This window comes from Agelaius phoeniceus (assembly GCF_051311805.1).
Source record: "Agelaius phoeniceus isolate bAgePho1 chromosome W unlocalized genomic scaffold, bAgePho1.hap1 SUPER_W_unloc_1, whole genome shotgun sequence".
NCBI lineage: Eukaryota > Metazoa > Chordata > Aves > Passeriformes > Icteridae > Agelaius > Agelaius phoeniceus.
This window is the reverse complement of record NW_027509866.1, coordinates 8,166,674-8,194,644: the sequence shown is the minus strand read 5'-3', so window position 1 is coordinate 8,194,644 and position 27,971 is coordinate 8,166,674. Positions and strand designations below refer to the sequence as shown.

General features: G+C 48.5%; 1 protein-coding gene across 1 annotated transcript; it reads left to right on the top strand.

Moving 5' to 3' along the window:
* The first annotated feature begins 447 nt into the window (after nucleotides 1-447).
* On the top strand, nucleotides 448-27,043 carry LOC143692487 (TOG array regulator of axonemal microtubules protein 2-like). The gene is made up of 17 exons (XM_077172719.1): nucleotides 448-503; nucleotides 5,399-5,445; nucleotides 9,256-9,344; nucleotides 10,281-10,458; nucleotides 11,580-11,741; nucleotides 12,364-12,496; nucleotides 14,168-14,273; nucleotides 15,010-15,245; nucleotides 16,766-16,918; nucleotides 18,111-18,228; nucleotides 19,181-19,284; nucleotides 21,080-21,284; nucleotides 22,460-22,676; nucleotides 23,759-23,845; nucleotides 26,045-26,240; nucleotides 26,382-26,457; nucleotides 26,978-27,043. The coding sequence occupies exons 1-17, from the start codon at nucleotides 448-450 to the stop codon at nucleotides 27,041-27,043; spliced, it is 2,229 nt and encodes a 742-aa protein (XP_077028834.1).
* The last annotated feature ends 928 nt before the right edge of the window (nucleotides 27,044-27,971 follow it).

The window sequence follows — 27,971 nt, the reverse complement described above, 5'->3', positions numbered from 1 at the left end:
GTTGTTTGAATGTGTTTTGATGGTGTCTGACATCACCTGACTGGAGCAGTTTGGTGGGCAGGACGCCCTGAGGGCAGGGCCATGGCAGGGATGGGTGGCTGGCACTGGCACTGGCACTGGCAGTGTTATTTTCCCAGGCAGGCTCCTGGTACAGCTGTGGGGGAGGGCAGCAGCAGCTGTATCAGCCCAGCGAGCAGCAGCACATGGAGGAGACCCTCATCTGCAAAGAGCCCCTCACCCCCTTTGCTCCCCCATGGCAGCACAAGATGATTCCCCACAGGGGAAGGGCTGCTGCAGGCTGGAGACTCCTGCAGCCAGGCCTTGTTGCAATCTCCTTGCTGCAGCTGTGCCTGGAGGATGTTGGCCTGCAGCAGCTCTGCTGATGCCCGGGAATGCTGCTGGGCTCAGAGAGGCAGAGTGTGTGCAAAAGCTGCATTCAAAGCGCTGATGGCGAGAGCCCGGAGCCGCTGGCAAGGGCAGCAGCTCTTCTTCATTCTGTGCAGGTGAGAGCCCAGCCTTGGAGCCTGTCCCTGGGGACAGGGAAACGCTCTGAGCGTAGGTTTGAATTTTCAGGGACAGTCCAAATGAGAATTGCTTTGAGGCAGGTGTTGTAATGTTGGTTTTGGGTCTGTCTGCAGGAAAGAAAGCAGGAAAAAAACCCTTGAGCAACAAAGGAGAACTTTTCATGGCAAATTTACATCCTACAGATACACTGATCATATCAGCCCACTGAATACTGGGGGCATCTAATGCAGAGAGCAAAGCTTCTTTGAATAGATAGGAGAGATAAGACTTGAAGAAATGATTTTGCAGATGCAGAAAAGGGGATCAGACCCACGGGTCCCATGGCTCAGGCTTACTTCTGCCAAATCAAGCATGATCAGTTTTATCTTTTCTGTTGGAGTGTATTTCAGAATGACCTGCCTATTGTGATATTACTGCTAAGAAATTTGGAATTGTCAGGAACCGCCAAGATCAGAAATATTTTGAAGCAGATCATGTCTATGTTGGGCTTGGGTGTCTCTGCAATAAAGAAAGCAGGGAATAAAGCCATGGAACAATGAAGCAGAGCAAAAGTGGAACGTTTGGATGGTCAATTTGTTCCCTACAGCTATTGGCCAGCTGAATTATGGGGTCATCTACTGGGGAGTGCAAAGCTTCTTTAACTTCCACCTCCTGGTGCCATTGTTTGTGTCCCAGCACTTGGTTTGATGTGAAGACAAATAAACAAAATCCCACACCAACAAGCTGCAACCCAGAAGTGAGTGGGAATTACAGAAATAAAGGCCTTGAAAAGTAGCTTTGGAAAGGGTCTATATCCTAGACAGTGTGAAAGCCTCAGGCCTGGCCAGGCTGGGCTTAGGGCTGGCTGCCCTTGGGAGGGGAATGGAAGGGGATGGAGTCGGGGTGGGGTTTTGCAGCCATGGAAACGAGAGAACCATGGTGAGCGTGTCACAAAGGGGCAGCCCCAGGCTGGGCTGGTGCAGGTTGTGCTTGGCACGGCCCCAGTGGCAGCAGACGCGTCCGGCTCTGCCTCTCTGTGCCGAGCGCTGGCGATTGGAGTCACCCGGCCTTGTTCAAAGGCTGGCACCAAGCTCCCGGCGCTGACTGCTCTGAGAGCGTTCCCAAATTCCAACCCAGGCACTTCTGCCAGGCAGAGGCACGGGTTCAAACATGGATTTCACTGGAAAAGGAAAGACCCCTGAAGGAAAAGGTGAGGATAGAAAGGAGCTGAAAGGCTGAAGCCAAATGGAAAACAAATCCCACCAGATTTCAGAGAAAACTGGTCTGTGGTGGTCAGTGCTGGCTCTGTGTCAGAGTAGGTGGCTGACAGCTACAGATGATCCTGCAAGGATGCCCTGAGGCATCACAACATTCTGTCATTAGTTTACTCTGCTTTCTCCTTTTTGACAGTGGCCAAATCACTCATACTGTCAGCCAGGACAGGGACTGTGGCCACAGCTGACCACAGATTGGACACGGTCATGAGATGCAAGTCCCGTTGCTTTCTTTGCCATCAATGCCATCAACGTTAGGTCTCATGACAGATAAATTTCCTGTTCTTCCTCTGCTTGCCAGTTGGGCCCAACCCTGAGGATGGTATTACGGTGCACTAGAAACACCAATAAGGCCTGCCTGCTTGTGGGAAGGTTTTTGTGGTTTGCAGAACTAGCAGTCACAGCTAGTGTGGGTTTTTCCAGTGGATTCACAGGCCAGCCTTAAGAAAGAATATTTTTTTCTTTTTTCCCCTCTTGTCATTGGAGCTTTCCACCTTTACCTTCAGACTTGCTAACTCAATACTCTTCAGAAAAATTAAATGCAGGCCAGTTCCATGAGAAATAAAACCAAATAAATTTTCTCAATAATTAGAAATTATTCCCCTCGAGTGCCACACCCATTAGATTTGCTGATGATAAAGGTGGGAGTTCACCTAACTCACTTCTTCCCTTGTGAGTATGGCTGAGCCTCACACAGAGGTGAGGGGGGAGCTGGGCCAATCTCTGTTGGGAGGAAGGGTCTTGTGGCAGCCCAGAGAGGCTGTGCACATTGCCAGGGAACAGCTGTGCCCTGCATGTGCCCCTGCAAGGAGCTGTGCTGCTGCCAGTGCCCCTGGAGCTGCAGGGCTGCTGAGCTGTGGGGCAGGCAGAGGAGCAGGAGGGTGCAGGTGCAGCTGAGCCATTCCTGGAGAGCACAGGGCTCTGGGCTCCCTGCTGTCCCAGGGCAGCCCAGAGGCCAGGCTGTGCCTGTGCTAGCTCTGGGCAAGTGGCTCAGGGTTTTGCCCTGGCCTGCCTCAAGTGTCTGCCAGCAGGAGCTTGTTTCCCTGTGCAGCTGTTTAGAAGTTTGCAGGAAATGTGTCCCATGAAATATGGAGCTTCTGATGCTTTAGGTTTGCATGGTGGCCTCTGTTCTATTTTGTCTCTCCACTTTGCAGGCCTGACTGGTTACCCTCTTGCCAAGAGGTTTTCCCTGGCAAGTCCCTCCATGCTCCTTCCCTCCAAGCCGTTGCCTCCCATCCAGAAGAGCTCTCCTTCTACCAAGCCAGGCCCAACATGCAGCGGAGAGCAGGAGAATGGGGAAAATGGCACTGGCTGGGATGGGTCCTGGGTAAAAAAACAGGAGCTGATTTCAGAGGGAAAAGGATGTAAGGTAAGGAGACCAAAGTAAGTGCAGTGTGGTAAATGTTCAGGTGATATGCTGTGGGCAGAGCTCTGAGACCTTTTCCCTGACAGGAACTGACCCCCTCACTGAAGTTTGAACAGGTCCTGGTTTGGCTCTTTAGCTGGGCCAGAAATGATGGGATATGAAGGAAGGGTGTGCACCTGCCCCTGCTGCCCCCAGCCCATTCCTGGCCATGGCATGGGGGCCCTGGAGCAATGTGGGCAGGCAGAGAGCTTGCAGAGAGCAGCAGGGCAGGGAGCTCTGCTGAACTTCCTCAGTGCCAGGGAGCCTGAGATGATGGATGTGTGGGAGCTGGAGAGCAGCCAGCATGCCAAGAGCTCAGCAGCATCTGGGCTCCAAGGCTGCTGGGGAAGTGTAGGAGGGAAGGGCAGCAGCAGGAGAAATGAGGGGCTTGAGAAAAGCAGGTTTGGACATCCTGCAGAATGGCTTTGTGGGGACGTGGCTGGAGATGAGCACTGTCTGTGAGACACCTCAGGGGCAGGGAGAGAACAGTGATCTAAAGCCACTGCCATGCCATCCAAAAGGGCAGTGGAGGCAGGGGCACCTCAGAGCATCTTCATGTCCAAAACCTGGATGCCAGCTGGGAATGTAGGAACCCTTAGTGAAAAGTGAGCATGAGGGGAGAGGTGGCAAATCTGGGACATGGTCTCCCCCTCACCTCCTCCATTTTCATTCCCTATCCTGGTCCAAGCTGCTTCATCAGTTTGGCTTTTCCTGCCAGGTCCCAATTGAGGGCATATCTAAATGTCTTGAGGCATGAATGAGGGCAAGGCTGGATGCTTGACCTGAGCACTGTGTTCTACTCTTTCCAGGCTTCCTTGCTCTATTCCAGTGGTGGGGATATGAAGAAGGGGTCACTGGCACCACCTTTGATCCCCCCCATACGCAGGGCAGGCAGTCCCCCTGTGGGCAGTGCTGCAGGGTCTCTGGAAAGCTCTCCCCAGCTGGAATTCCAGGAGTCCCAGGAGATGAGGTGAGCCAAGGTGTCTGCTGCTGCAGTGTGTTGTTCACCTTACTCTTCCTTTCTTGTTGGGTTATTTTTCACAGCAATCTGTCTCCTGTATTTAGGCAAGCTTCTGTGTATTCACTATTTTGCCCATCCATGATGATCCAGCACAATGTCAAACCCAACACCATATGCCCCACGAGCAGAGGTGGTGGTGGGGAAGAGGAGGCAGGGCTTTAAAGCACCCCCTGATGGGTCCTCTGCTGGGCTTGGCTATTGAATCTCTCTGTAATTGTTGTGGTGACATTTGGGAACTGAATTGCATGGGTCGGATCCTGCAGATGTTTGAATGCTGTCATCCTTGACTGTCAAATTCTGCAACCAGGAGAATGTGCTTGGGCAAATATTGGCTACTGGAGAGGTGTCTGCAAAATCAGGTGCTGCTTCTGTAAACGTCAGGTGTAATGTGACTATGCCTGGGAGTCCACAGTGAAATGAGATGCCAGATAAATTTTTCAGTATAGATGTAAAATCTGATGTATAATCCGATTGATGTTTAATATTTTGATCTGGGCTTAAGATCAAAGAGGGCAAGGTGCTAGAGAAGAGGCATAGGACTGTACCTGATGGAAAAATATTGGCTTGGATATGCAAGAGAAAATGTCGCTGTTACCCTTATCCAAGTGTTATCAATAAAGAAGGAGTCACAGAAGTATCATGCCAATTGAGAATCTTCGGTGGGGCTTTTAAGGTGTGCAATCTGAATCTCCTCCCCTAGCAGCTGAGTTGGAAACAGCCTTTTTGTTCTTGAAAGAGCCAGCAGGTGTAATATCATTCTCAGGAGACAGCAGTGCTCTGATCCCATGTAGCACGAGGCTGTCACCAGGGTAAGGCACGGGCAGGCCAAGTCAAGCTTTGGCAGCTGTACAAAAGTAGCTGCCCTCCATACGGACTCGTGTCTCAGCTCAGCAGCTCTTGCTGCTTCAGAGAGGCTGTGGGAGCCACTTGGCTCCAAAAGGAGAGGCAGCAGAACATTGGGAGATCTGATGCAAGTTGAAGAATGACTGCTGTGTTTGGCCAGCTCTTTGTGACTCCAGCAACGTAAATTTTAAGGACAATGAATCAGCTCTGCATCCTGTTGGTTTATGGGTTGCATTTCCTCCTTCATCAGAGTGACCATGCTAAGTAGGTTTGCCTCCTTTCATGGTACACCCATTCCCTCCCTTCTCTTTCTACCTCCTCACATGTTCTTTTGTCCTCCATTTTCTCCAGGCCAAGACCCAGCAGCATAAACAAAGAGAAGAACTCTGAACTTGCAGGTAGGTACAGGGCATGTCTGTCCTAAAATGACCATTGTAGTCTTGACTCAGAGGTGATATTTGGAAATCTTGGTTAAAACCAATTATTTTCAAAATTTCTTTAAATTCATTTCAATTCTTTTGTGGGCTCAGTGGACTCTCCCAGAGCCCTGTCAGTGGGAGTGTTCTCTGGTGGTGTAGTGAAAATTCCACCAGTGTGAAGTGTTGAGTGGTACCTGTTGGCCCCTGAAATGCTGAGCTGGAAGAGGATACCTTCCTCTCCATCCTGCACATGCCTTTTATCTCCTGCAGCCTTTCTAGTGTCACAATTAGGGTAAAGAAAGCATTTATCATGAAATGAGAGATGTTCCCACTCCTTCCTCCTGCTTTTGAAGAAGAAAACCTTTCCTTGGGGCAGTTTCTGAGCCGAACCCTTTGAGATCTGAAGAGGATTCATGGACATTGCCTGGTTTTGCACTGGCAGAAATCTGGAAATTTCCTATGATAGAAAGTCCTGTTGAATTTTCCAATGAAGGAGAAAGAGCCTTCCAAATGGATGCAGCCTATGCAGGGTGTGAGTTTGTCATGCTGTGACAGCACAAGCCCACAGCCACCCATGGCAGGTTCACAGTGACAAATCTCTTGCCCAGCTCTCTCTGCCTGTGTCAGTGTTGCAGGCTGAGGCTGGGGCAGGAGATGCCTTCTGCCTTGTCCCTGTCCCTGCCTTGCCTGATCCCTGACAAGTGGAATTGTGCCAGACAAAATGCAGTCCCTGGTGCATCTGGGTCAGGCAATGCTTTCAAGTTGAAAGCCCCAATGACACTGTTGTTGTTCCTGTGTCATCTCTGGGTGTGTAATGATAGGAGAGATGAGACTTGGAGAAATAATTCTGCTGATGCAGAAAAAGGGATCAGATCCCCTGGTTCCTTTGGGGATCAGGGTTAGTTCTGCCAAATCCTGGCTATGGCCCCTTTGGAATGACTCTTTACTCGCTCATATGCAGCTGGAATGCTTAATGCTCACTAAGTAAGGTGACATTTTTGCTGGATCAATTCTGGACTAGAAATTATCTATCTCATTAAACCTTACCTGTCTCACTTTTATTACTGACCACGGCAGTGGTCAGGGTGAAGGAATCCAGGTTTAAGACACTCATCCTCCTTGGCTGCCATATGATTTTATTCTCTGTGTAGCCATGTAAAGAACTAGTTCTCTTAATTCTAACTGCTCTGTTGGAGAGTATTTCAAAATGACCTACCCTCTGCTATTTCCATTAGAAATATTTTGAGTTGACAGTATTAGCCAAGATCAGAAATGTTTTGAGGCAGGTCATGTTTATGTTGTGTTTGAGTGTCTCTGCTGAAAAGACAGCAGGGGATAATAAACCCCTGGAACAAGTAAGTAGAGCAAAAATGGAACTTTGGGATGAACACTTTGTTCCCTACAAAGCCAGGCTCACAGAATACTGGGCACATCTAATGGAGAAAGCAAAGCTTCTTTTGCATTTAAAACGTGGTGCCATTGTGTGTGTCCCAGCACTTCTTTTGTTGTAAAGAGTAATATAAAATCCCAAAAATGCAAAACCCAACCTGGAATTGAGTGGGACCTTTTGAAAACAATTACTTCCTTTCCAGTGTCAGACTCTAGAGAACACTGTGAATTTCCAACTGTTTGGAAGGAAAGGGGTCCTGTAGTAGTGGGGAGGCAAGGGGCACCACATGAACTAGTAGAGCCCTTCTCTCTTGGCTTGCCAACTCCATATTGTTCAGAGAAATTAAACTAATGCTCATTTCACGAAAAATAAAAAAAACAAGCAATCTTTTCAGTAACCAAAATATGCTTTGAATTCCTCACCCATTAGATGGGTTGATTGTAAAGGCATGAGTTCAATTAACTCACTTCTTTTCCTGTACCTGAATGTCAGCTTCTTCTGAGCCTACAGCAAACACCCAGAGGAAGAAGGGAAAGAGCTCTTGGTGCAAGATAGGAGCTGGGATGGCTCTGTTCCCAAGGGAACTGGCTGACCTGTTGGGCTTGGAGCCTCCTGTGCCGCAGCCCGGCCTTGGGAATGGAGGTTGGGGCTCCGGGGCGGCTCAGGGGCCTGGGCCCAGGAGCCCCAGCAGAGGCCGCGGAGCCGCGCAGGCCCCAGGGGCACTGCCAGGGAGGACAAGGACAGAGGGGAGGGGGGAGTTGGGCTGCTTGCTGGCAGCAGGAAGGGTCCTGTGGCAGCGCAGAGAGGCTGTGCACATTGCCAGGGAACAGCTGTGCCCTGCATGTGCCCCTGCAAGGAGCTGTGCTGCTGCCCCTGGAGCTGCAGGGCTGCTGAGCTGTGGGGCAGGCAGAGGAGCAGGAGGGTGCAGGTGCAGCTGAGCCATTCCTGGAGAGCACAGGGCTCTGGGCTCCCTGCTGTCCCAGGGCAGCCCAGAGGCCAGGCTGTGCCTGTGCTAGCTCTGGGCAAGTGGCTCAGGGTTTTGCCCTGGCCTGCCTCAAGTGTCTGCCAGCAGGAGCATGTTTCCCTGTGCAGCTGTTTAGAAGTTTGCAGGAAATGTGTCCCATGAAATATGGAGCTTCAGATGCTTTAGATTGCATCGTCGCCTCTGTTATATTTTGTGTGTCCATTTTGCTGGCCTGACTGACAGCAGTGGTCCCAAGGAGGTTACCTTGGGATCTGTAGTTTCCCTGCCAATATTCCAAATGCTTTTACCTTCCAAGGCCCTCCTTTGAAAGAGCCGCTATCTAAGTCTCCTTTTTTTTTGTTATGCTGACCATTCTGCAGGGGCAAAAAGTCCTGATTTAAGACAATGCTTTTTTTCTACTGCGTTGCCACTTAATTTATCCTCTGTGAAGCTGTTGTATAGAATTGCAACTAGAAAATTATGACGGTGTTCACAGGGGACTCAGGTTGAGGGAAGAGACGAGGATTTGACTCCATATTTCAGAAGGCTTGATTTATTATTTTATGATATATATTACATTAAAACTATACTAAAAGAATAGAAGAAAAACTATACTAAAAGAATAGAAGAAAGGATTTCCTCAGAAGGATTTCCTCTGTGTCCGAGCCAGCTGACTGTGATTGGCCATTAATTAGAAACAACCAACATGGACCAATCACAGATCCACCTGTTGCATTCCACAGCAGCAGATAACCATTGTTTACATTTTGTTCCTGAGGCCTCTCAGCTTCTCAGGAGGAAAAATCCCAAGGAAAGGATTTTTCATAAAAGATGTCTGTGACAGAAAATCAGCCTTTAGTCAGGCTGGCCCAAAAGTGGCCCAAGCTCATACAGTTTAGAATGAAAATCCTTGGGGAAAATGAAATATCTAGTGTCAAGAACACAGTTCACATTTGGGTAATACTCCTGCAATGCTCAGATTTTCTTTGAATGTCCTCTAAAATATTCCAACAAAAAGAAGACAATGTTGATCTAAGTGCATCCAGGTATTAGAACCTGGGGCTTCTTTCAGGAACTGGAAAGATGATGTTTACTAAAATCAGCATGAAAAAGGGCAGAAAAGAATCTCTGTCAAGAGCAATCTCTGTCTCTGCCCTTCTCTATCAGACACAGAGGCTCTTCAGCCTGCAGGGGCTGAGGCCTTCATCATGCAGCAGGTTTCAGTCTGCTGGCCAACAGAGCCATGTCATGTCTGCTGCCAGTAGCCCTTCCCTTGGGAGAGGGTCCAGGCATTGTACCTTGCTGCTCTCAGTCACAATCTCTGTGTCTTGAGAGCTCTGCACTCTGGAACCTGTCTTGCCTGTTGCCCAGCATTGCATTTTTGGGGGCTTGAAGTCTGCCAGAGATTGACACAAAGCTTTGCTTCCATTCCCAGGCCGCCCACTGAGCCAGGCCAAGGAGACAGATCATCCCACCAGTCCTGGTCTAACGAGGGACAGAGAGCTGAGGGACGGCTTTGGAAAGGTAAGGGATAAGGACAGGGGTGAGCAGACTTCCTTTCCAGTGGCTGTTTAGTGCTTGGCCCAAAATGTCACTGAAAATCATCATCTGCCACTCTTGGGGGATGGGGATTTCCTTGGGAATATATTGGACAGCTACAGAACCATTGCTTGGCTATTTCCAGTGGTGCCAAGGTCCCTGGTTTGGAGATGGTGCTAAGGTCATGCCAGAAGCATTCTTTATGTGCAAAGGCTGTTTTAGAGAAGTTCTGAATGACAGAGCAAGCTACACATCAGTGCACGTGGGCAAAGTGCACCCTTGAAAGCAGAGAAGCAAAGATTCTAATGTTGGGTGTAAGCAAGGCTGCAAAAGAAAATGGGAGAGGTTGATTTTTCCTGGTTACCTTTGTGGCTGTATCTCACAGCCCTCTCATTCTCAAGTTTTCTGCTCATTATCATCAGTGTTTCTGCAACTTGTTTTCACATGAATTCTCCTTTTGGTCTCCTGGTCTGAGAGACCAAGCCCTTCAGAGCCCTTCAGAACTGAGTCCTTCAGAAGCCAGGAAGTGAGAAACAGCTGCAATTCCTGGCCATGAGTGTTAAGCAACAGCTCATTAGCCCTCCTTGCTGGGTATTGCACATGGTTTTTATTCTCCTGCCATGGCCTGTAGGAACTGAACTGCCTGCTCACTGGCCATGTCAGCTCTTCCTGTGTCTTGGAGCACTCCTATGACTTTGATGCTTCAAGCAGGGCTTCCTGACATAGGTTGCAGTTGCAGCAGTGGAAGGTTGTGGCACTGAAGTGTTCCCCCTCACTGTGTGTAATTGCCAAGGTGAGGACAGGAGATGTTCCTCTGAAACTATTGGAATGTGGCTGGAGCTGCATTGAAGCCTATGGCACTCTGTGGACTCTGTGCTCCTGATGAGATGTTGTGTGTGGTTTGTGTGTCTCTGCTTGCAGCCTATGATGTATTTCCATTGCACCCAGATCCGTGCTGCTTTGTGCATGTTGGCTCAAAAGAACTTGGAGCAGAAGGACGCAGAGCTTTTTGAGAGAGAGATGAAGAATAGGAGACAAAGGAAAACATCCTTGCAGCCTATTCCTGAGACAGTCGAGCCTGGGGATGCAGCTGAAGCAAGTAAGTGGTGGCTACACTTGTGGTGGTCCTTTTTGACCACTTGCTTGCCCTTTGCACAGCGTTGCAATCAGACTGGGGAGCTGTTCTGCTTGCATCTGAGTGGAAGCTTGCTTGGGATTTAATTCTGTTTCTCAAAGGAAAATACAGAGGCATGAAGTGTCTTGCCCATGACCTCACTGAGTCAGTAACAGAATATCAGCTTCCTCCCTTGACCTCTAAAGTCTTTTAGAGTAGAAAACTCTGTCTTGCAAAGTACACTGGGGCTTCAGACTCTCTCCTGGAGAGCAGCCTCCAGGGAAGGGGAGTCCAAAAGAATGCTTTTCAACTGGGGTGCAGCCTGGAAGAAACAAAATTCAGCTCCTTGTAATGAAGACACCAGAGTTCCTTCTCCTGCCACTCCCTGCTGAGGAGCTGGCGCTGTAGAGCTGTGCTGAAGCCCCAGCCAGGGCTTCTGCTGTAGCCCCAGGAGGCAGCAGCGTTCCCGACTGAATCCCGGCTGAGGGGCTCTGCCTGCAGGGCTGTGAGCGCTGCCCGAGGGCGGCAGCGGGGCCCTGAGGAGGCAGCACTCAGCCCCAGGCCAGCACCCAAGGTTATCTGCACTTTCCTTTGGCAACTGCCCCTGCCAGCCTCTGCAACAGGAGAACAAAGGCAAAGCAATGCTGGGTTTCATTGTTTCTTAGGGAAAGCATCGCTGCAGTTTGGCTTTAAGCTAGAATAGGGTAGATTTAGATTAGACATAAGGGAGAATTTTTTTTATAATGAAGGGAATGAAAAGCTGGAAGGGTTTTCCCAGAGAAGCTGTTGTTGGTCCATCCTTGAAGGTGTTCAAGGCCATCTTACATGGGGCTCTGAGGAACCTGATCAGGATGAAGATGTCCCTGCTCACAGGAGTTGGACTAGATAGTGCTTAAAGGTGCCTTCCAACCCAAAATCTTCTAGGACTCTGTGCTCATTGTCCCATGTTAGTGTTATACTTGGTATAAAGTGGTATTTCATTGTTATACTTGAAGTTCTTTGGGATAACAAAGAGATGTTACGCAGCTCCAGCAAGTTTTCTGGCCCTTTCCATCATCGCCCTGTCCAGCATTCTCCCCTTACAAGCTCCTCTTTGGTCCCTGCAGCCTTTAGCCTACCACCTGTTGATGGCACAGCTTCTAGAGTGCAGAGAACACACCCTGGTGGTGCCTTGAAGAAGGAGGTCGTGAGGAAGCAGGACAATGTTCCCTTACTGCCCAATACACCCATCATCCATGGGGATGGCAGCTTCCAGCACAGCTCCTCAGGTAAGCCTGCTCCGTGGCAGCTTTTTCCACACGGGTTTGTCCTTGCACAAGGAGCACAAACTGCCTCCTGCCTCAGCCAGCACTGCTGGGATCTTGGCTCCATAGTCTGTCCTGAGAGTGAACAGCAAATCTACTTTTGAGTGACTCCAGCTTGGAAGTACTGGAGCAGTTGGTTCTTAGAGATCCATTGGAAAGTTGAGCTGAATAAAGTAGTGGTAAAGGCCTAATCTCTGGCTTTTGCCCATCCTGAGAGTCCAAACTACAGCACTGGTGCCAGGAGGCAGCTGGGACTGCAGGGATGAGCTGCAGGGCAGTCTGCCAGGCTGTGCTCACTGTGCTTGTATGAGAACCACCACGATCAGTTGTTCACTCACTATCTGGGCACCTGTGGCACTTGGGAGCTGGCGCTGCGGGGGCAATTGTCAGCTTCAGCCTGGAGCTGGGCCCAGCTGGGGGAGGCTGGGAGCAAGCAAGGAGCCCCAGGAGCCAGACAGCAGGGAGGCCTCTGAGCCAGCGCCAGTTTGTAGCACACGGAGCCCTGGCTGGGAGATAGGGCTGAGGCCGCTCCATGGCGGGGCCTTGCCCGGGGCTGCAGCGCCCATGGCCGACCCTCTCCTCACAGTGACCTCGCAGACGGCCCCTGGTGCCAAGCGCCGAGAGGAGCCGCTCCGTGGGCGTGGGCAGAAGGACAGAGCCTCTTCAGACCCACAGCAGTCCTTGCAGGAGGCGCTCTCCTTGCTGGGCAGCGATGACTGGTAAGAAAGGCCCCGTTCCCTCTGTGTCCCTCTCGGCGTTAAGGTCGGTCAGAAGCGTGTCTTGCTCGTGCCTCGGAGCCCCGAGAGCCCAGAGGGCCAAAGGGCACTGGTGAAACCCCTGCAGAGCAGGGAGAGGATGAAGATTGGAGAGCAGCCTTTTCTTGGCCTTGCTCTGCAGCAGTGCTGCAGCTGCAGCAGGTCCGTGCTGTTTCCTCGCTTTGCCTGCTGCTCCATGGAGCTGCAAAGGAAACCTTGAGGGAAGAGAGAAAGCTCTGGAAGGAGATGATTTGCTGGCTGAAGGCAGAAGCAGGATGGCAGCAGTTTTGAGTGTAGAGATGTGGGTGCCTTGGGCCACTGGCCCAGTGGGACTGAGTAAGATTCCTCTCTGCTCCCACTGCTGACAGCAATGGCAGGTGACAGGGTCTCCCTGTGACCTCCTGCATGGGAGTCCAAGAAGCAGCTCCAGGGAGTTCCTTTTTCTGAGAAATGGACTGAGTTGTGCTTTCAAGTCCCTCAGCCTGCCATTACTCCTGAAGGGCTCATGGCAGAAGAGAAGGAAAAAGAAAGAAAACCCTCTAGGAATCTTGCACTTTTGGAATTCAACTTTTTACCTCTCACTGCTTCATATGGACCTGAGATGTTTTGCCAATACTCCCAATGTGTCCCAAAATTATACACAGGCAGAAGGAGGTCCAGAGGTGATAACCCTACAAATTTTAGCTGATACTGGTTTTCTTTTTGATGTCTTTTTTTATCACTCCCTGGTGGATGCTTCATTCACACAGGGGTAAGGACTCCATTCACACTGGGATAAGCATGAAAAATCTGCCATGATGCATCTCCTTGTGGAATCACCTTTGTTTTGCCCTTTCACTTCTGCTTTCTCTTCCCCATTTCTCTTTGGTGCCCTGTGAGGTGCAGAGAGCTTCTGCAGGTGTGGGGGGTCTGGATGACACTCAGGGGTGCCTGTGGGATCGGTCACCAGCCCTGGGCTGCAGCCCTGATGCCTCACAGACCTTCCTGTAGCTGAGGGCTTGCACAAAGCAAGTGCTCAGAGACAGAGTTGTTTGCCCCTTTTAAATAACTTGTTGCTGTTGTGGGGGTTGTTTTAGGTAGGGGGTTTTGGGAAAAGCCAGAGTTTGCCCAGAGTTTGCCCAGGGGTGGAATCTCCTGGGTCATCCTGCTGCTTTTTTGGGGAATGTGTGAGGTGGAGTGGAGGGGGTGACAGAGAGGCTGAGATTGTAGAGTGGAAACTCAGCTCCAGAGTGGCAGTGCAGACTCTCCCTGCTGAATGCCTGCTGGGGCTGACAAAGAAGGAAAATGCCCCAATAACAGCCCGGTGGCACTGTGCCTCAGGGACAGGTACAGGGAGGTGACAAGAAACAGCAGCATGGCCCGGTCTCACAGCTTCTAGGAAGCAGTGACAGAGGGGCCTCATGTGCCAGAGATTTCAGAAGGGCTGTCTTCTTAAATGGCCACTCTGAAACCCCTCTCTTTGCCTCTTGGGTTTGTGAATGCTTTTGACAGCCACAGCATCCTGGGGCAACGCGTTCCAGGATTTCAATAAGCACTCCTTGAAAAGCACCTCCCATTGTTCAACTGAGCTGCCAGCCTGGTCATTTCAGAGGGTGCTGCCTTGGTGGAGAGAAAAATCAATCTTCTGCCTTTCAGGGAGCTGAAGGAGAAGGAACTCTTCACCATCAAACACCTGGCTGGGTCCCATTCAGAGGTCCTGCTTTGTAGACTTCGTGACATTTGCTTGGCAGTTACCAGCGAGGTGAGAACATTGTTCTGAATTGTCCTCCATACTTCATACACGGTGTGTAGAGTAGGTATGTGCTTGCTCATCTCCATGTGTGCTCAAGGTCTGCCTTCATTTCTGGTTTTAGACCTGATATTTCTAATGTCTGTCAGCTATCTGTAGGATCCGTGGGTACATGCAGCTGTATCTACTGGCAGGTCAGGTATCTGACACTCATCTTTGATTGTGGTGCCTTTATAATGCAATGTGCAAAGGCAGAAACTGAGACACTAATAACATTATTTTCCAGAGTCCCAATCTCTGCCCAAACTGTAATTCAACACTGCAAATTATTCTGTAGACCAGAGCCTGTGTTTTCTGTTTCCTATCTGAGTGCTTCAGCTGCTAGTGTTGCTTTTTTGAACAGGAGCACCTGACTCTTTAATCTTTATGACTTGTGCCTTTATGATCTGAAAGCAGCTCTTGCTTTAATTTTCTAGTAAAAGGGCCTAAAATCAAAGCTGTGGACATTTTAGAAGGGTTAAGTAGAACACTTTGGTCAAATTTTTTTTAGGCCTGCAGTTAGCAGGTCTGAGGCCAGAAATTGGTGCCAGAGTAAGTGCCTTTCTGTGCTTGTGCTCTCCTGCTCTTCTTGTACTTGTATGTTCCTCTGGACACAGTGGGATGTGTTGTCATTTCCTGGGACTTCTGTTGAAGGTAACTGGTTTTCTTTTCAAGGTGATTCTTATACTTCCCCTCATGACTTCCCCAGGTGACCAACCTCCGTTCCAAGGTGTCCTACTCTGCCATTGTCACTCTGGGAGAGCTCTTTGTGACCTTGAAGAAGGACATGGACTCTGAGGTGGATGAGGTTGCTCGGGTCCTTCTCCAGATGGTGTCCAACTCCCCAGAATTTGTGCAGAAAGCAGCCAGTCAGACCCTGGGGATCATGGTGGAGAATGTGACTCCTGCACGAGCAATGGCTGCTCTCATGGACATGGGAGTCAAGTAGGTTCTTCTTCTTTTAGTGATGTTCTTCACCTTTGTGTGTGTGGGAGGGAGAAGGGATGAGACAGAGAATGGGAATGGTGGCAGGGAAGGGTCCTGTATCCTGCATCTTCTGTGGACTCAGTGACTTGTTTCTCCGACCACCCTCACTTCTTTCCTCTTGTCACCTATTTCTGCCCTCCTGCAGCCTATTATTAGTTCTCAGAATCACAGAACTGTAGAATATGGGGAGTCGGAAGGGGCCCATCAGGACCATCAAGTCCAGCTCCTGGCCTTGCACAGAACAGCCCAAGGGTCACACCAAGTGCCTGAGATTGTTGTCCAAATGCTTCTTCAACCCTGTCACCACTGTGACCACTGCCCTGGGGAGCCTGTTCCAGTGCCCAGCCACCCTCTGGGTGAAAAACCCTTTTTCCTGATATCCAAACTAAAGCTCCTCTGACTCAGCTTCCTGCTGCTTCCTGGAGTTCTCCCAGTCCGTCAGATTTTCCTAGATATGGTGACTGGTGGGGAAGGGAAAGTGCCTGCAAGGGCCAAGGATAGAGCCTTGTGCTTTTGTGGGAAGAGGGACAATTGCAATTGCAGCTGTGGGCAGTGTTTGGTATTTCACAGCACTAACCACAGAGGCCCTGGGGAAAACCACCTATCCTCATGATGCCATTAACTTGAGAAATGAGGAGGGTCCTTGCTGGGGCATGGAGCACATGGGGGACAATCTGCTGGGTGTGGCACAGCCTGCACAGCAGGGGCAGCTCCTGCCAAAGGAGTCTTGTATGACTGTCCTGGCCTTAGAGCTCTACTTTCCATTCAAACTGATGTTTCGTGTTAGCCTTGAGATGATGAATCACTCTAAAGGCACCTTCACAGGCCGAGTGCCATGGGACAGTTGGAGCAAATGCTGCCTTAAATGTTGGTGCTGGGCCTGATAGTTCCCAAGAGACATTCTCTAGAACAGGACAGCCTGGCTAAACTGCCTGCCACCCTTTCCCCAGCTTTGGAATAGGGAAGAACATTCAGATGGATCCATTTCCAAGCCTCACAGAAGAAACAGGCTGCATTGCTGGATATTCTGCAACTTCATGGCCCACAATGTGTTTTCCCTGCATTTGTTATTTTCCAAAGTTCTGCAGATTTGGGGATAAATGGGTGGAAAGAGCCTCAATCCTGCTGCAGCTCTGTGTACTGGGTGCCCTCTGATGGGTCAGCATCAATTGTCCTTAATTTCTAAATTATTCATATGTCACCTATTTCTTTAATCTTTCTCAGAATAAATACTGAGAAAGAAATTGAGTATCAGACCGTGCAGGGAGGCTGAATTCCTCCCTCTTCCGTGCAGGCAGGCCTTGTGTACCATGCTAACTTTGTGTTTACCTGAGGACAGAACCTTCTGCAGGTGTCTGAAGGTGCAGGGAGAGCCCAGGCTCCTTCCCCCAGCAAGGGCAGGGAGCAGGCTCTGGCCAAGGCCTGTGCTGCTGCTGCTCCTGGTCCCTGTGGCCCAGGGTTTGCTCTCTCCTCCCCAGCAGCTGCCACGCCCCGGTGCGGAAGCGTGCGGCCGAACTCCTCCTGTCCCTGATGCAGAGAATTGGAGCCACCAAGCTCGCAGGCACAGCCAGGGCTGAGAGGCTGGCACACGTGGCAGGGAAGCTTGCTCAGGACTGTCACAAGGACACAAGGTAATGATCTTCATTTCACCTCCTAAAACAGCAAAACCGTTTTGTGTCTGGTTATAAAGATGAAACCACACAAGAGTGGAAACTAAAGGGAATATGAAGTTACCTCATGGTGTGAATAATGGAATATGCTGAGTTGGAAGGGACCCTGATGGGGTCAAGTCCAGCTCCTGGCCATGTGCAGTGACCCCAAGAGTCACTCCATGTGCTTGAGAGCATTGTCCAAACACTTCTTGAGCTCTGTCAGCCTTGGCACTGTGACCACTGCTCTGGGTTGCCTGGGCAAATGGCTGTACTGGGAAACCTGAGGTTGGCCAGCAAAAAGGAGCATTGCCAACTTTTTCCTGTGGCTTGAAGGATTCTTTACTGAGATCAAAAGAGCTCAGATCAGCCAGTCCAACAGTTTTGTTTGGCCTTAGGTGCACAACACAAAGCCAAAGTGTTGGCTAATGTTCATCACTGAAGGATCCCAAACATCCATTTCTCATTAACTTCAGACTTTCCTAGAAATATTTCAGAGGTCTTCAGCCAACATATTCAGTCTTTCTAAACCTGTTCTGCAGATTTCTAGAATGCTGTTATCTGTGGCTCAGTGAACTCCACATTTCTTCTTGAAGAAAACTGTGGCAAAATCAACCCAAACCACCAAAATCCCCTTCCTTTGATGATGAAATTCCCATGAATAGCTGCCAAGAACACCAGAGCAACTAGCTGCCCCTGTGCAAACACATAGTATAGAATAATCAATAGGATGCATGAGGTGTTTTGTTCTGGCTTCCCTGCCAGTTAAAGAAAGGCAAATTATTGTGCAATGGCAGCAAGACACTGCTAATAGGCTCTGACAACAAAGCAGATGTGTTTTGCTTGTTCCCTGAGATCCTTTGATGCCACAGAAGCACACCCACAGTTTCAGAGTGAAATGGTATTTTTCTGTTGCCCCACATTCTCCTCTTGCCTCTTGTGTTCAGCTGACAGCACTGTGCAGTGTCAAGTGAGGTAAATCTCCCTCTTTGCTGAGCAGGAAATGCCTTCTTGTGCAAGGATTGCACCTGATGAGTTTAAGGTATCAGCCTTTTCTGTTAACACTCTTCCTGTGTTTGTTCACTTTTCTTTTGTTTCCTTTCTTCCTTCATGCCTTCCTGCCTTCCTTTTTGCCTCCTTCCTTCCTTTCTTCTGTCCTTCCTTCCTTCCTTAGGCATTATGGACAGGAGATGGTGAAGATGTTGCTCAATCATCAACAATTTAAAAAGCTTTTGGAACAATCTCTTTCCACCCATGACCTGGAAGATATTCTGACAAGAATCAAGAAGGAAGTAAGTGCTTGGCAGGAGAAATGTCTCCTTTGTGCAAGTATTGCCACTGCTAATATGAGATCAAACATACCCAATCTGTCTTTAGCTCATTCTTCTTCTGCTGAATCATTTTGCTGCTGGGAATGAGCTGTTAATCCTCAGCCTGTTCATCTGCAGATCACAAAGGAATTGATATTATTAGGGAAAAAGTGGGGTTTTGAATATTTTCAATATCAGTCACAAAGAGGAAAGGGGAAGAGGAGAAAATGGGTTTACATTTAAGCGTAAGCCTCCACCATGCTCTCCCTACTCTGCCCCTGTAAAGGAATTAAGTGAGAATTGTGCTTCTGAACATAACAGAGTCTTTGCAAAGGACACTGGAAATAGTAGTACGAAGAAAATTTGCAAATACACAAAAGATGTCCAAGTCAATCCTAGTTACTTCAATTACTGTCTGTCTTTTGGGAATGCTGCCCTGCTGTCAAGCCCTGTGGAGCTGGAAGAAGCTTGGTGAATTCAGCAGCATCCAGTGGAAAATCCTTTGTTTGTTTGAAGGGATTTTTCTATCGACATTATAGAAGGGAGCCTGCCTTTGTGCAGGCACAGGGAGAGTGACTGTTGAACCAAATCTACTTCCAACACAATGGGCCAACCCCCAAAGAGTCCAGTTTGTTCTGCTGCTTCCTTCACAAACACTCATTGCCTGCCAGTTTGCATTATTTCCATTTATGCTCAAGACTAAGGAATTTGGGATTTTATATTGCTGCTCAGTCTGGTAGCACCCATAACCTGCCTTGGGCTACTGAAAACAAAGAGTTGGCATCACTGAATCTCTGGTCTGTTTCCATCTGTAAGTTAGGAAATGTTTCCCTAAGCCTTGGTAGCAGTGATCCTGGTTCTAATTTGTGTTTTCAACAGGGAATTTCCAATTTTATACTCCAAAGATTGATGGGGTTTCTCTATGTCTTTGTAGGGGATGGCAAACCAGAAGGGTGAAGGCCCATCTGTCAAGGAGCCGGTGAAGGAGAGGAACGGTGGCTCAAAGAAGCCCCAAGCCACGTTGTCTTCTAGCAAACGGTACTGAGCACTTTTGTTAGATGAGACAAAGCACATGACAAGCTTTACATGTCTCTTCCTCAGGAAAAACTTTCTGGCAGAGATGACCAGTGCCACAGATTGTTTCCTTTCCCTACAAATGCTCTAGGATAAAAAATGTCTACTTCTGCATTGTGCTGAACACAACTTCTCTGGAGGGGTTTCCACAAAAATGGAGAGACAAAAAGACACCCATTGGTTGCAGCTCAGACGATGCAGTGCAGTGGCAAGGGCAGTGTTGTGGAGGCTGGGAGAGGGCCAAGTTTCTGCTGCCTGACTTGGGACAAGTAAATTCAAACAGGGCTTTGTTTTCATCTGAGTGGAGTCTTTTTCAGATGGGTGTTTTGATGAGAAATCTCAGTCTGGAAGCAAGATGCCATTCCACAAAGATGCAGTTCTCATCCATGTGGTTTGGTCTGGCTGAATCATGGTTTTCTTACACTCAAACAGTATCAAGTTTGAGTAGTAAGGAGCAAGGCAATTCCTGAACAACTTCAGTCAACAGGTGTCTCAATGTGGACTTTTTGTCTTGATATTCCTGTCCTTCATGTAATTTGCTTGATGGACAGCATGTTTGGTTTATTTCCCCCTGTGCTGCAATCAGCATTTAAGACAGGAATTGCTCCTTGCTGTCTCTTTCATGGCAGTTGCAGAGCTGCTTGTACCTCTTCTCCTCTGATAACAGAATTTAGCTCTGTCCTGCTCAGCAGTGGCAGGAAAGTGACCACATGCCTCAGTAGCACAGCTAGCATCTTCCCGTGCTCATGGAAGAGACAGGTTGATCAGGAGAATTGTTCCCAGTGGGTTTGTTAACCTGTGCATCTAGGCTCTAGGGAAGCAAATGAAATGTGAGTGGAGTGTAGTTCTGGGATGTCTGGCTTCCGTTTTTATCTCTCTTACTGATTTTCTGAATCCTTCAAATATAGCCCTGTTTATCTGTTCAGATGCATCTGAGCTACTTTTCCAGATTGTCATGCCTGGTGTAGAGACACTTCTCCAGAGTGATGAGTTTCCTTATTCTAAGACACACACGTCCCTTATGAGGAAGCATTTAGACTTGGAAGCAGTGTCTCTCTTTCTCCACAAAGCAATGTGACCTGTGTGCCCTGGCAGCCATCTGAAGATAGATCAGATGCATCTCATCCTTGGTTTTCCTCAGTGAGCTCTGGCAAGAACATTACTTGCAGATTGTCTCCAGTAATCATTGTCATGAGGTCCACATTGTTCTTCAGACCCTCATGACTTCCCAGCTTGAAATCACATAATTAGGAAAGCTGCTCAAGATGTTTTGCTCACAATTAACTGAAGGTATTGTCTGTGGCTGCAGCTCTCTCCATAGAGAGCAGCAGGCACAACTTTCCCAGGCATTGTCCTGGGGAAGGCTGTGAGAAGATCAGAGAAAAGAATCAGAAACAATTCTTATCTGCCCTTGCTGCACCTGTTGTTGTGAACATGTGGAATGTGTTATAGAGATTTGTTTACTAAAGGGTAATTTCTTAATTGGCTACTGGTGATGGTGTTTTGGATTCAATTGACTAATCTGGTCTGTCTGTATCAGACTGTCTGTAAGGGCGATGAGTTTCTGTATAGTATAGTATAGTATAGTATAGTATAGTATAGTATAGTATAGTATAGTATAGTATAGTATAGTGTAATAAAGTGATTGATCAGCCTCAGCTTTCTGGAATCATGGAGTCAATGCTAATTATTTCCTCAACAGGGATGCCATGCTACAATAATTATCACCAACAGGTCCTCATTTGGTTTTATTTTCCAGGGTGAAATCTACCTCTGATGGACACCTCCTACACTGTGCAAAAGCCCAGGTCATGTCACCTCCAGCTGTGGAAGAAACAGAGCTGCTGCAGAAGCTTTACCATCTCCTGGAAGCCAAGGGGTTTCAGACAAGGATGGAAGGAGTGGAGCTCCTCCAAGACCTGTGCAAAACCAGCCCCCAGCTCATCTCCACCAACATTGTCCAAGTACGTAGGGTATCTTCACTGCTCCTTTCCTTTAGCTCCTTTCCTAAGCCTGTAGCAGTAAAGTTAATTCAGTGTGTCTTGGCACTCCATCCTGGCTGTTTGGGACACGCTGGTCCCTCTTACCCAGACAAATGTAATTCAGGTCCAGTCTTCAGGACAAGTTATTTCAGTCCAGCTGTATTTGTCCGGCAGGTGCCTATTGATGCTGTTCATCAGATGATGGCAGAATTTTCTGCTGGTGTAACTGCTGCTGTCTCCTACTCCCAGTTGGGTTAAGTGAAGGCAATCCAGCCCCTGAAAGCATGGCAATTGTTCTCTAGACCAAAAAAGGGTTTGCATAGGGAAGAGAAGTATCAGGCTGGGTTGGTTTACACCCATTTGGTTTTTCAAAAACAACACTTCTATATACTCCATCTTGTCTTACACAGGCACAACTCTGGCTACTCATTTCCATCCTTGTTCCTATTCCTCTTGGTAAAGACAGTGCTCACCCTTCTTGGGGGGTCTTTTTTTCTCTTTAGAAAAGGATGGAAACAGCTAAGGACTCATCTCTGCCTTCTCCTCCCAGTAGCTGCTTTTTCCCTTTTTCCAGGAAAAGGTGCCTGACAATGTGGCTGTCAAGGGACTGAACCTGCTCTAATGAGAGCTGTACAGCACATTCCATTTCAGAAGTCCACCTGTTACTTAGAGAAATGGTCTGGATCCTGGAAGAGTTGATCAGAGCCCTGCACTTCTCCAGACACTGGCTCTGAGACAAACAAAATAAAACTTAGATCTTCTCCAGCCATGGTTTTGGCAAAATCATAACTGCCCTCAGTACTTGAGGCAACTGTATAGAAAACCAGGCATTGTAAACATCTGCTTCCATTCAAAGCAAAGGTACTCTTTAGCATTAATAAATGGAATTGATTTAATGATTTAGAGATGGAGAGAAATACCATAGGGGCTACTCTGTCCCCAGCCCAATCTCTTAAAAACAGAAGAAAATCTTTCAACCATCATGAGGTTGCGCCACCATTCCAGTGAGTGGCCCACAGGAAAACAGTGAAATTGTGCAAGCGAGTGCTGACCTGACAGAAAGGATCACTTTCGTCTTTGACATTGCTGACTGCTACAGCCACTCTTCAGACAAGGACATTTGAATCCAGCTTTCACGTTGCTTGTTCTCTTCACAGATTTTTGATTATTTTGTCCTGAGGATATCTGACAGCCACAAGAAAGTGAAGCAGAGGGCGCTGGACGTGCTGGCTGAAATCACAGGAGTCCTGAAAGATGCCTTGAACCCAGTGATCATTGGTTTGGTGGAAGGAATAACAAAGAACCTGAACTCAAAGGATCCCAGGGTTCGTGGGGCAGCTGTGAAAGCACTGGAAGAATCCATTGCTCATTTGGGTAAGGCTGAGCCCTGGCAGGGACTCTCCTCAACTTCGTCTCTGTCTCTCCTGCACAAGAGAACGCTGAGTGCCTTGACAGCTGCTCTTGTCTGTGGAACACTCCAGCTGACACCCACCAGAAGCTGTGCAGCTGCAGTCCTTATGCACCATCCCCAACAGGCTGGAATGTGCAGCAGCATTTCCCAACAGTCCCAGGCTCCCTTGGCTCTGTGCCGCTTGTCTGAAGAGCAAGTCCTGGGCTACAGCTTTGCTACAGTTCAGAGGCAAAGGGGGTTTGGAGTGTGCTTGGGCCCTGTCTGACTTCCCAAATGAACAGCTTTGCTGTTGGCATGAAGGGACACTGGCCCATCAGAGCTTCTGCAGAGCAGCCACCTGGGAGGCTCTACATTAGAGGCATCAGCTGCCTATTTTCCACTTTTCTTCTTTGTCTTCTATGTTCAAAGGGGAACTGATGATTCACCAAGTTAATTTCATTAGAACAAACAGGTATAAACCCAGCTGTCAATGATGCCTTGTTCCACATGTTGTTTTGCATGGGGCAAGATGGCCACAGCAATTAACTACATAGGCAAGGGCTGCTCTAAATTCCTTTGCCACACAGATTTATGTCAGCTCTGAGAATGTTCACTGGGGGAATATGCCTGAAAAAAGGAGTGTTGAAGAGGCAGGTCTTCAAGAGGAGTTTCCACTTTCTCCTCCCCAGCTGCTCTGTGAACTCAGAAACTGCCTGACTCAGTGCCTTTCTGTGACCCAAGTATGGGCTTCTTCCTTTTTGCTCTGGGATGCAAAACCTTTTCACTGCTTCCATGTGACTGAACTCTTGAGGTCCCTGATGTGAAATGTTTTAACATAGCTCCTGCTATAGCAGACAAGTTTGGATTTACAAATGTGAAAGGAGAGCTTTTCTTTTGGAATTTTAAACCCTGCCAAGCAGGCTGGAAGGAAAGAAGAAAAGGATTCAAAAATCCACAGAAATGTACTTTATTTTATAAAATGGGGTTGGCCCTGCCCTTTCCCTCCTCACTGTCCTTTCTCCTATGACCTGAGAAAAGTGAGCAGAAACATGTGTTTCCCTTGTAGATCAAGTGTCACTGCTGAAAGAGTTCAGCTACCAATGGAATCACCTGAGTGGCCAAGCTCTGCTGGATGTCACCGAGCGTATCACAGGTATGGCCTCCCCTTCTGAGCCAAGAGCTCTGCCCAGGGAGTATTGACAGGGAATGCCTGTGAGCAGACAGCAGAGCAGCTCCTCCTCATCAGGAGGTGCTGAGCTTGTCCCTGCTGCCCAATAGCCCAGGCAGGTGGATTTGGCAGGATTTCCCTGGCTGCTGCAGAGCTGGGCAGATCTGAGATGGGGGCAGCGCTCGGCCTCGGGGCTGAGCTCTCACTGGGGCATCTCAGAACCACCTCCAGCAAAGGGAGGGGCTGAAAATCCCCAGCTGGTTCCTCTCTGGGAAGCTCAGGGACATCTGTGATCTTTGAGGGAAAATGGTGGCAAATGCTGTTTCAGGGCATCAGTTTGTTTTGTCCTCACAGAATTCTTGTTTTTCTCTTGGAAAGTTTTGAGGCTGAACCATGCAGAGCCTGGGGGTCACAGCTCAGGTCAAAACTCAACAGAGGCATCAGAGGCAGGGGTTCAGTGCAAGGCAGCCTCTGGGGCACAGGGACAGAAGCAGAGTGCTGAGGCTCCCTGCCTGTGCTGTCAAAGTGGCCTTGGACTGAGCCTTTCAGGGTGTGCAAACAGTGTCTGCCTGTGCCAGCGCTGTCCAAAATGCTACAAATGCAGCTGATAATTGATTCCTCAGAGGAGCTTGCTATGTCAGCAAGAGCCAAGGAAAGGAAAAAGGATAATCTCAATATATAGTAGAGAGGAGAATTGATCACCTTGCTTTACCTGGGGCTAAATCCACTGCTAATTATGCCAACATCTTTAAATGCAAGGTTTAATACACTTTGTGTCTCCATTAGGAATCTCAAAAGGGCACATTCGGTGATTGGGAATGTCAAAGGCCCTTTAAAGAGCAATTGAATAAAGTAGATCTCCAGCAATAGGGAATTTAGTTTAGCAGTTCTTTTGATCTCTTTTTCAAATAAAGGAATTAACCATAAATTAGGATTACTTTAGAAAGAGCAGATGTTGTCTCTGAGATTTAGTAGGAACAGACAGCTGTTCCTCACGTTCAGTAGTCACCGATGTCTTTAACTGCATTTAAACTCAAATTAATTCCCATTTTAAAATGGGTACCATAACCCTTTCCTGCTTAGCAGAATTGGTTTTGGGTACTTGCAGGAGCTCTTTCAATGTTGATGACTGCTGGTGGATTAACAGCACAGAGAAAATGAAGTCTCTTCCACCACAGAATATTAAATGGCTGCTAGATAACATTTTGTCTGATCAGAAAATAAGAATGGTCTCCAGAGCATTTCAGGTTTTGGTCTCTCAGCCAAATCTGCCATGCAAGAAGCCTGTTGGTAGTAAATTTTTGTCTGTGTTTGATATAGTTCAGTTCAGAAAATGGGCAGAGAGCACATTTCAGAGACAAAATGAGAAAACATTCGTGTTTTGGTTACATTTCAGTCCCCTGTGTAGCATTTTTCTTTCTCTATGCCCCTATTTCAGTGAACATTAAAAGAAAAAATGCCATTAACATTGGGAGGGGAAGTGGCAATAAAATGTGGAGATGCTCAAATGCCACAGGAATGGGATCTGGGTAATTCTCTAAGACACCCTGAGGTTTGAAACAGCTGTTTCTTGGAAGCCCCAAAAGCATTCTGCCAAAGACACCAGCTGGTCACTGATGTTTCTAATCCAGCTGTCAAGGAGCAGCCATCTCTGCTGGGCTGGAGTTTTGAGGTGTGTTCTAATCCTGCCCTTTGCTGTGTGCCACTGAGCACAGGGAAGAGCCAGATTAGACATTTGGAACTTGACATCAAAGTTACAAAAATGGAATCATCCCTTTATTAGAAATCTCTCCATTTCCTCTCTATGGTGCATTTCCAAATCTTCAGTGTGGATTTAGACAAGTTCTTAATGGAAATAAAAGGCAGTTGGACATTTCGTTCATTGTTCATGCAGAAAGAGATTGTGAAATAATTTAATAAATGTGCGAAGTCTGCCACAGGGACAAGGCTCTGGTTGGAGCAATTAGTCCTGAGGGGTTGGTGGTTCTGTTTCCAGGATGATCAGCTGCTTTGCCCGTTTCTGGATCAAGGGGCTCTGTGTGCTGTTTTGCTGATCTTGGCCAGAGAAGCTTGCCAGAAGCAAAAGCAGAGGTAGATCCTTGTTTGCATTGAGGTTGTGGCTAAGGAGCTGTGTCTCTGTCCCGGCAGTGCTTGTGCAGTGGGTCCATGCCAGGAGCCCTGCAGTCGTCCAGCGCGACGCCCTGCCCGTGCTCTGGTCCTTCCTGGAGAACAAGGCGCTGCCCGTGCGGAGCGCCAGTGTCCGCACCGTGGCCACCAAGCTCGCCTCTGCCCTCTACAAGGTGATGGGCACCCAGCTGAAGAAATGTGCTGCCAGCAAGCCTGCACACGTGCGGGAAAACCTCTCCAAAATGCTGGGCTGGTGAGGGCGAGATGTTCTCCAGAAAGCTGAGGAAGCGCTGAGTTGGACACCTCCGGATTTGCCTTTTTAGCTGTGCCAAAAAAGATGAAATCCAAAGGAAGGGTTTGCATCTGCCCCTGCTCTCTCCATTGCCCTTCCTAGTCATGGCATGGGGGGCCTGAAGCAGCTCCAGGTGGAGGACAAGGTGAAGGGAATCATGGCTCAGCCTCACACAGAGGTGAGGGGGGAGCTGGGCCAGTCTCTGTTGGGAGGAAGGGTCTTGTGGCAGCGCAGAGAGGCTGTGCACATTGCCAGGGAACAGCTGTGCCCTGCATGTGCCCTGCAAGGAACTGTGCTGCTGCCAGTGCCCCTGGAGCTGCAGGGCTGCTGAGCTGTGGGGCAGGCAGAGGAGCAGGAGGGTGCAGGTGCAGCTGAGCCATTCCTGGAGAGCACAGGGCTCTGGGCTCCCTGCTGTCCCAGGCAGCCCAGAGGCCAGGCTGTGCCTGTGCTAGCTCTGGGCAAGTGGCTCAGGGTTTTGCCCTGGCCTGCCTCAAGTGTCTGCCAGCAGGAGCATGTTTCCCTGTGCAGCTGTTTAGAAGTTGGCAGGAAATGTGTCCCATGAAATATGGAGCTTCAGATGCTTTAGGTTTGCATGGTGGCCGCTGCTAAGTTTGTGTCTCCATTTTGCAGATCTGGCTGGTTACAGTCTTACTGAGAAGTTTTCTCCAGACACTTCCGATGTTCCCTCACCCACAAAGTCCTCGCCTCCCGTCCAGAAGAGCTCTCTTTCCTCCAAGCTCAGGAAGAAGCTGCTGCCTGCATGAAGAGTGTTTGAAGAATAGGATTGATGCCTTAGGCTTCATAGTTACAGCTGTACATATGTTCTGATCTTTAGATGTAGTTTTGAATTAATGTGTTTTGATTGTATCTTTAAAATTTTTGACATATTTTTAACTATATATATTTTTGATGATGAAAAAAGTAAATAAACAAATAAAACTTAAATAAACCAAGAGGAGAACGTGATACCAGGACCTGCTAGCCTAGAGATTATGGGAGTGCAGCTCACTCAATGTGCCAGTGTCTCACCACATCCTTTCCTCATTGGGCCTCTCCTCTTCCTCTTTGGCCATGTTTTCTTTGTGTCATTTGTGCTGCTCTTTGTTACTTGGCATTACAACGGGGCCACCATTGACCTGTTTGGGGGACAATGGATCCAAAAGATCCTGTATAGTCAAAGGTTTTCTACCTAGGTGTGTTCTGTGCTCACCAAAGGCCTGAGCAAAGAAACAAAGAGAAGTGTGCCCAAATCCCAAAGCTTTGCTCCTTTGCAGTCTCCCACAGATCTGGCTCACAGGTGTCTTCAATCACAATTTCATAGGTAAGAAGAGGTCATGTATTTCACTGGCAAATGATGCACTGCTTTAGAAAAGTCACCTGTATGTATATTTACCTGGGACAGCAGTCCAGCTGTGTTGTTTGCACCTTGTTTGCAGAAGGATGAGTGCACTGGAAGGCCAATAACAAGTGACAAGGATTCCTCCAATCTGTACTGCAGCCTGGGTGCCATTCAGCCCAGAGCTAGGGCATCATTTGTTCCCATGGACCAGTGCTTGCCAGTGTAATGAATTCCTGCACAGCTGGAAGAAGCAATTCTGGATTCAGCTCCAGCTCTTGGTGGGCTGCATGATCATTGACAATGCTGCCCTTCCAGAAATTATTCTGCAGCTTCCTTTCATAATCATTTGAAGT

What these genes read in the sequence shown, in the direction of transcription:
- LOC143692487 (XM_077172719.1), top strand. Translation starts at nt 448, where the DNA reads ATGGCGAGAGCCCGGAGCCGCTGGCAAGGGCAGCAGCTCTTCTTCATT. An exon ending in TCTCCACCAACATTGTCCAA is followed by an intron (nt 21,285 to 22,459) that starts GTACGTAGGGTA and finishes TTCTCTTCACAG; the next exon opens with ATTTTTGATTATTTTGTCCT. An exon ending in TGGCTCAGCCTCACACAGAG is followed by an intron (nt 26,458 to 26,977) that starts GTGAGGGGGGAG and finishes TCACCCACAAAG; the next exon opens with TCCTCGCCTCCCGTCCAGAA.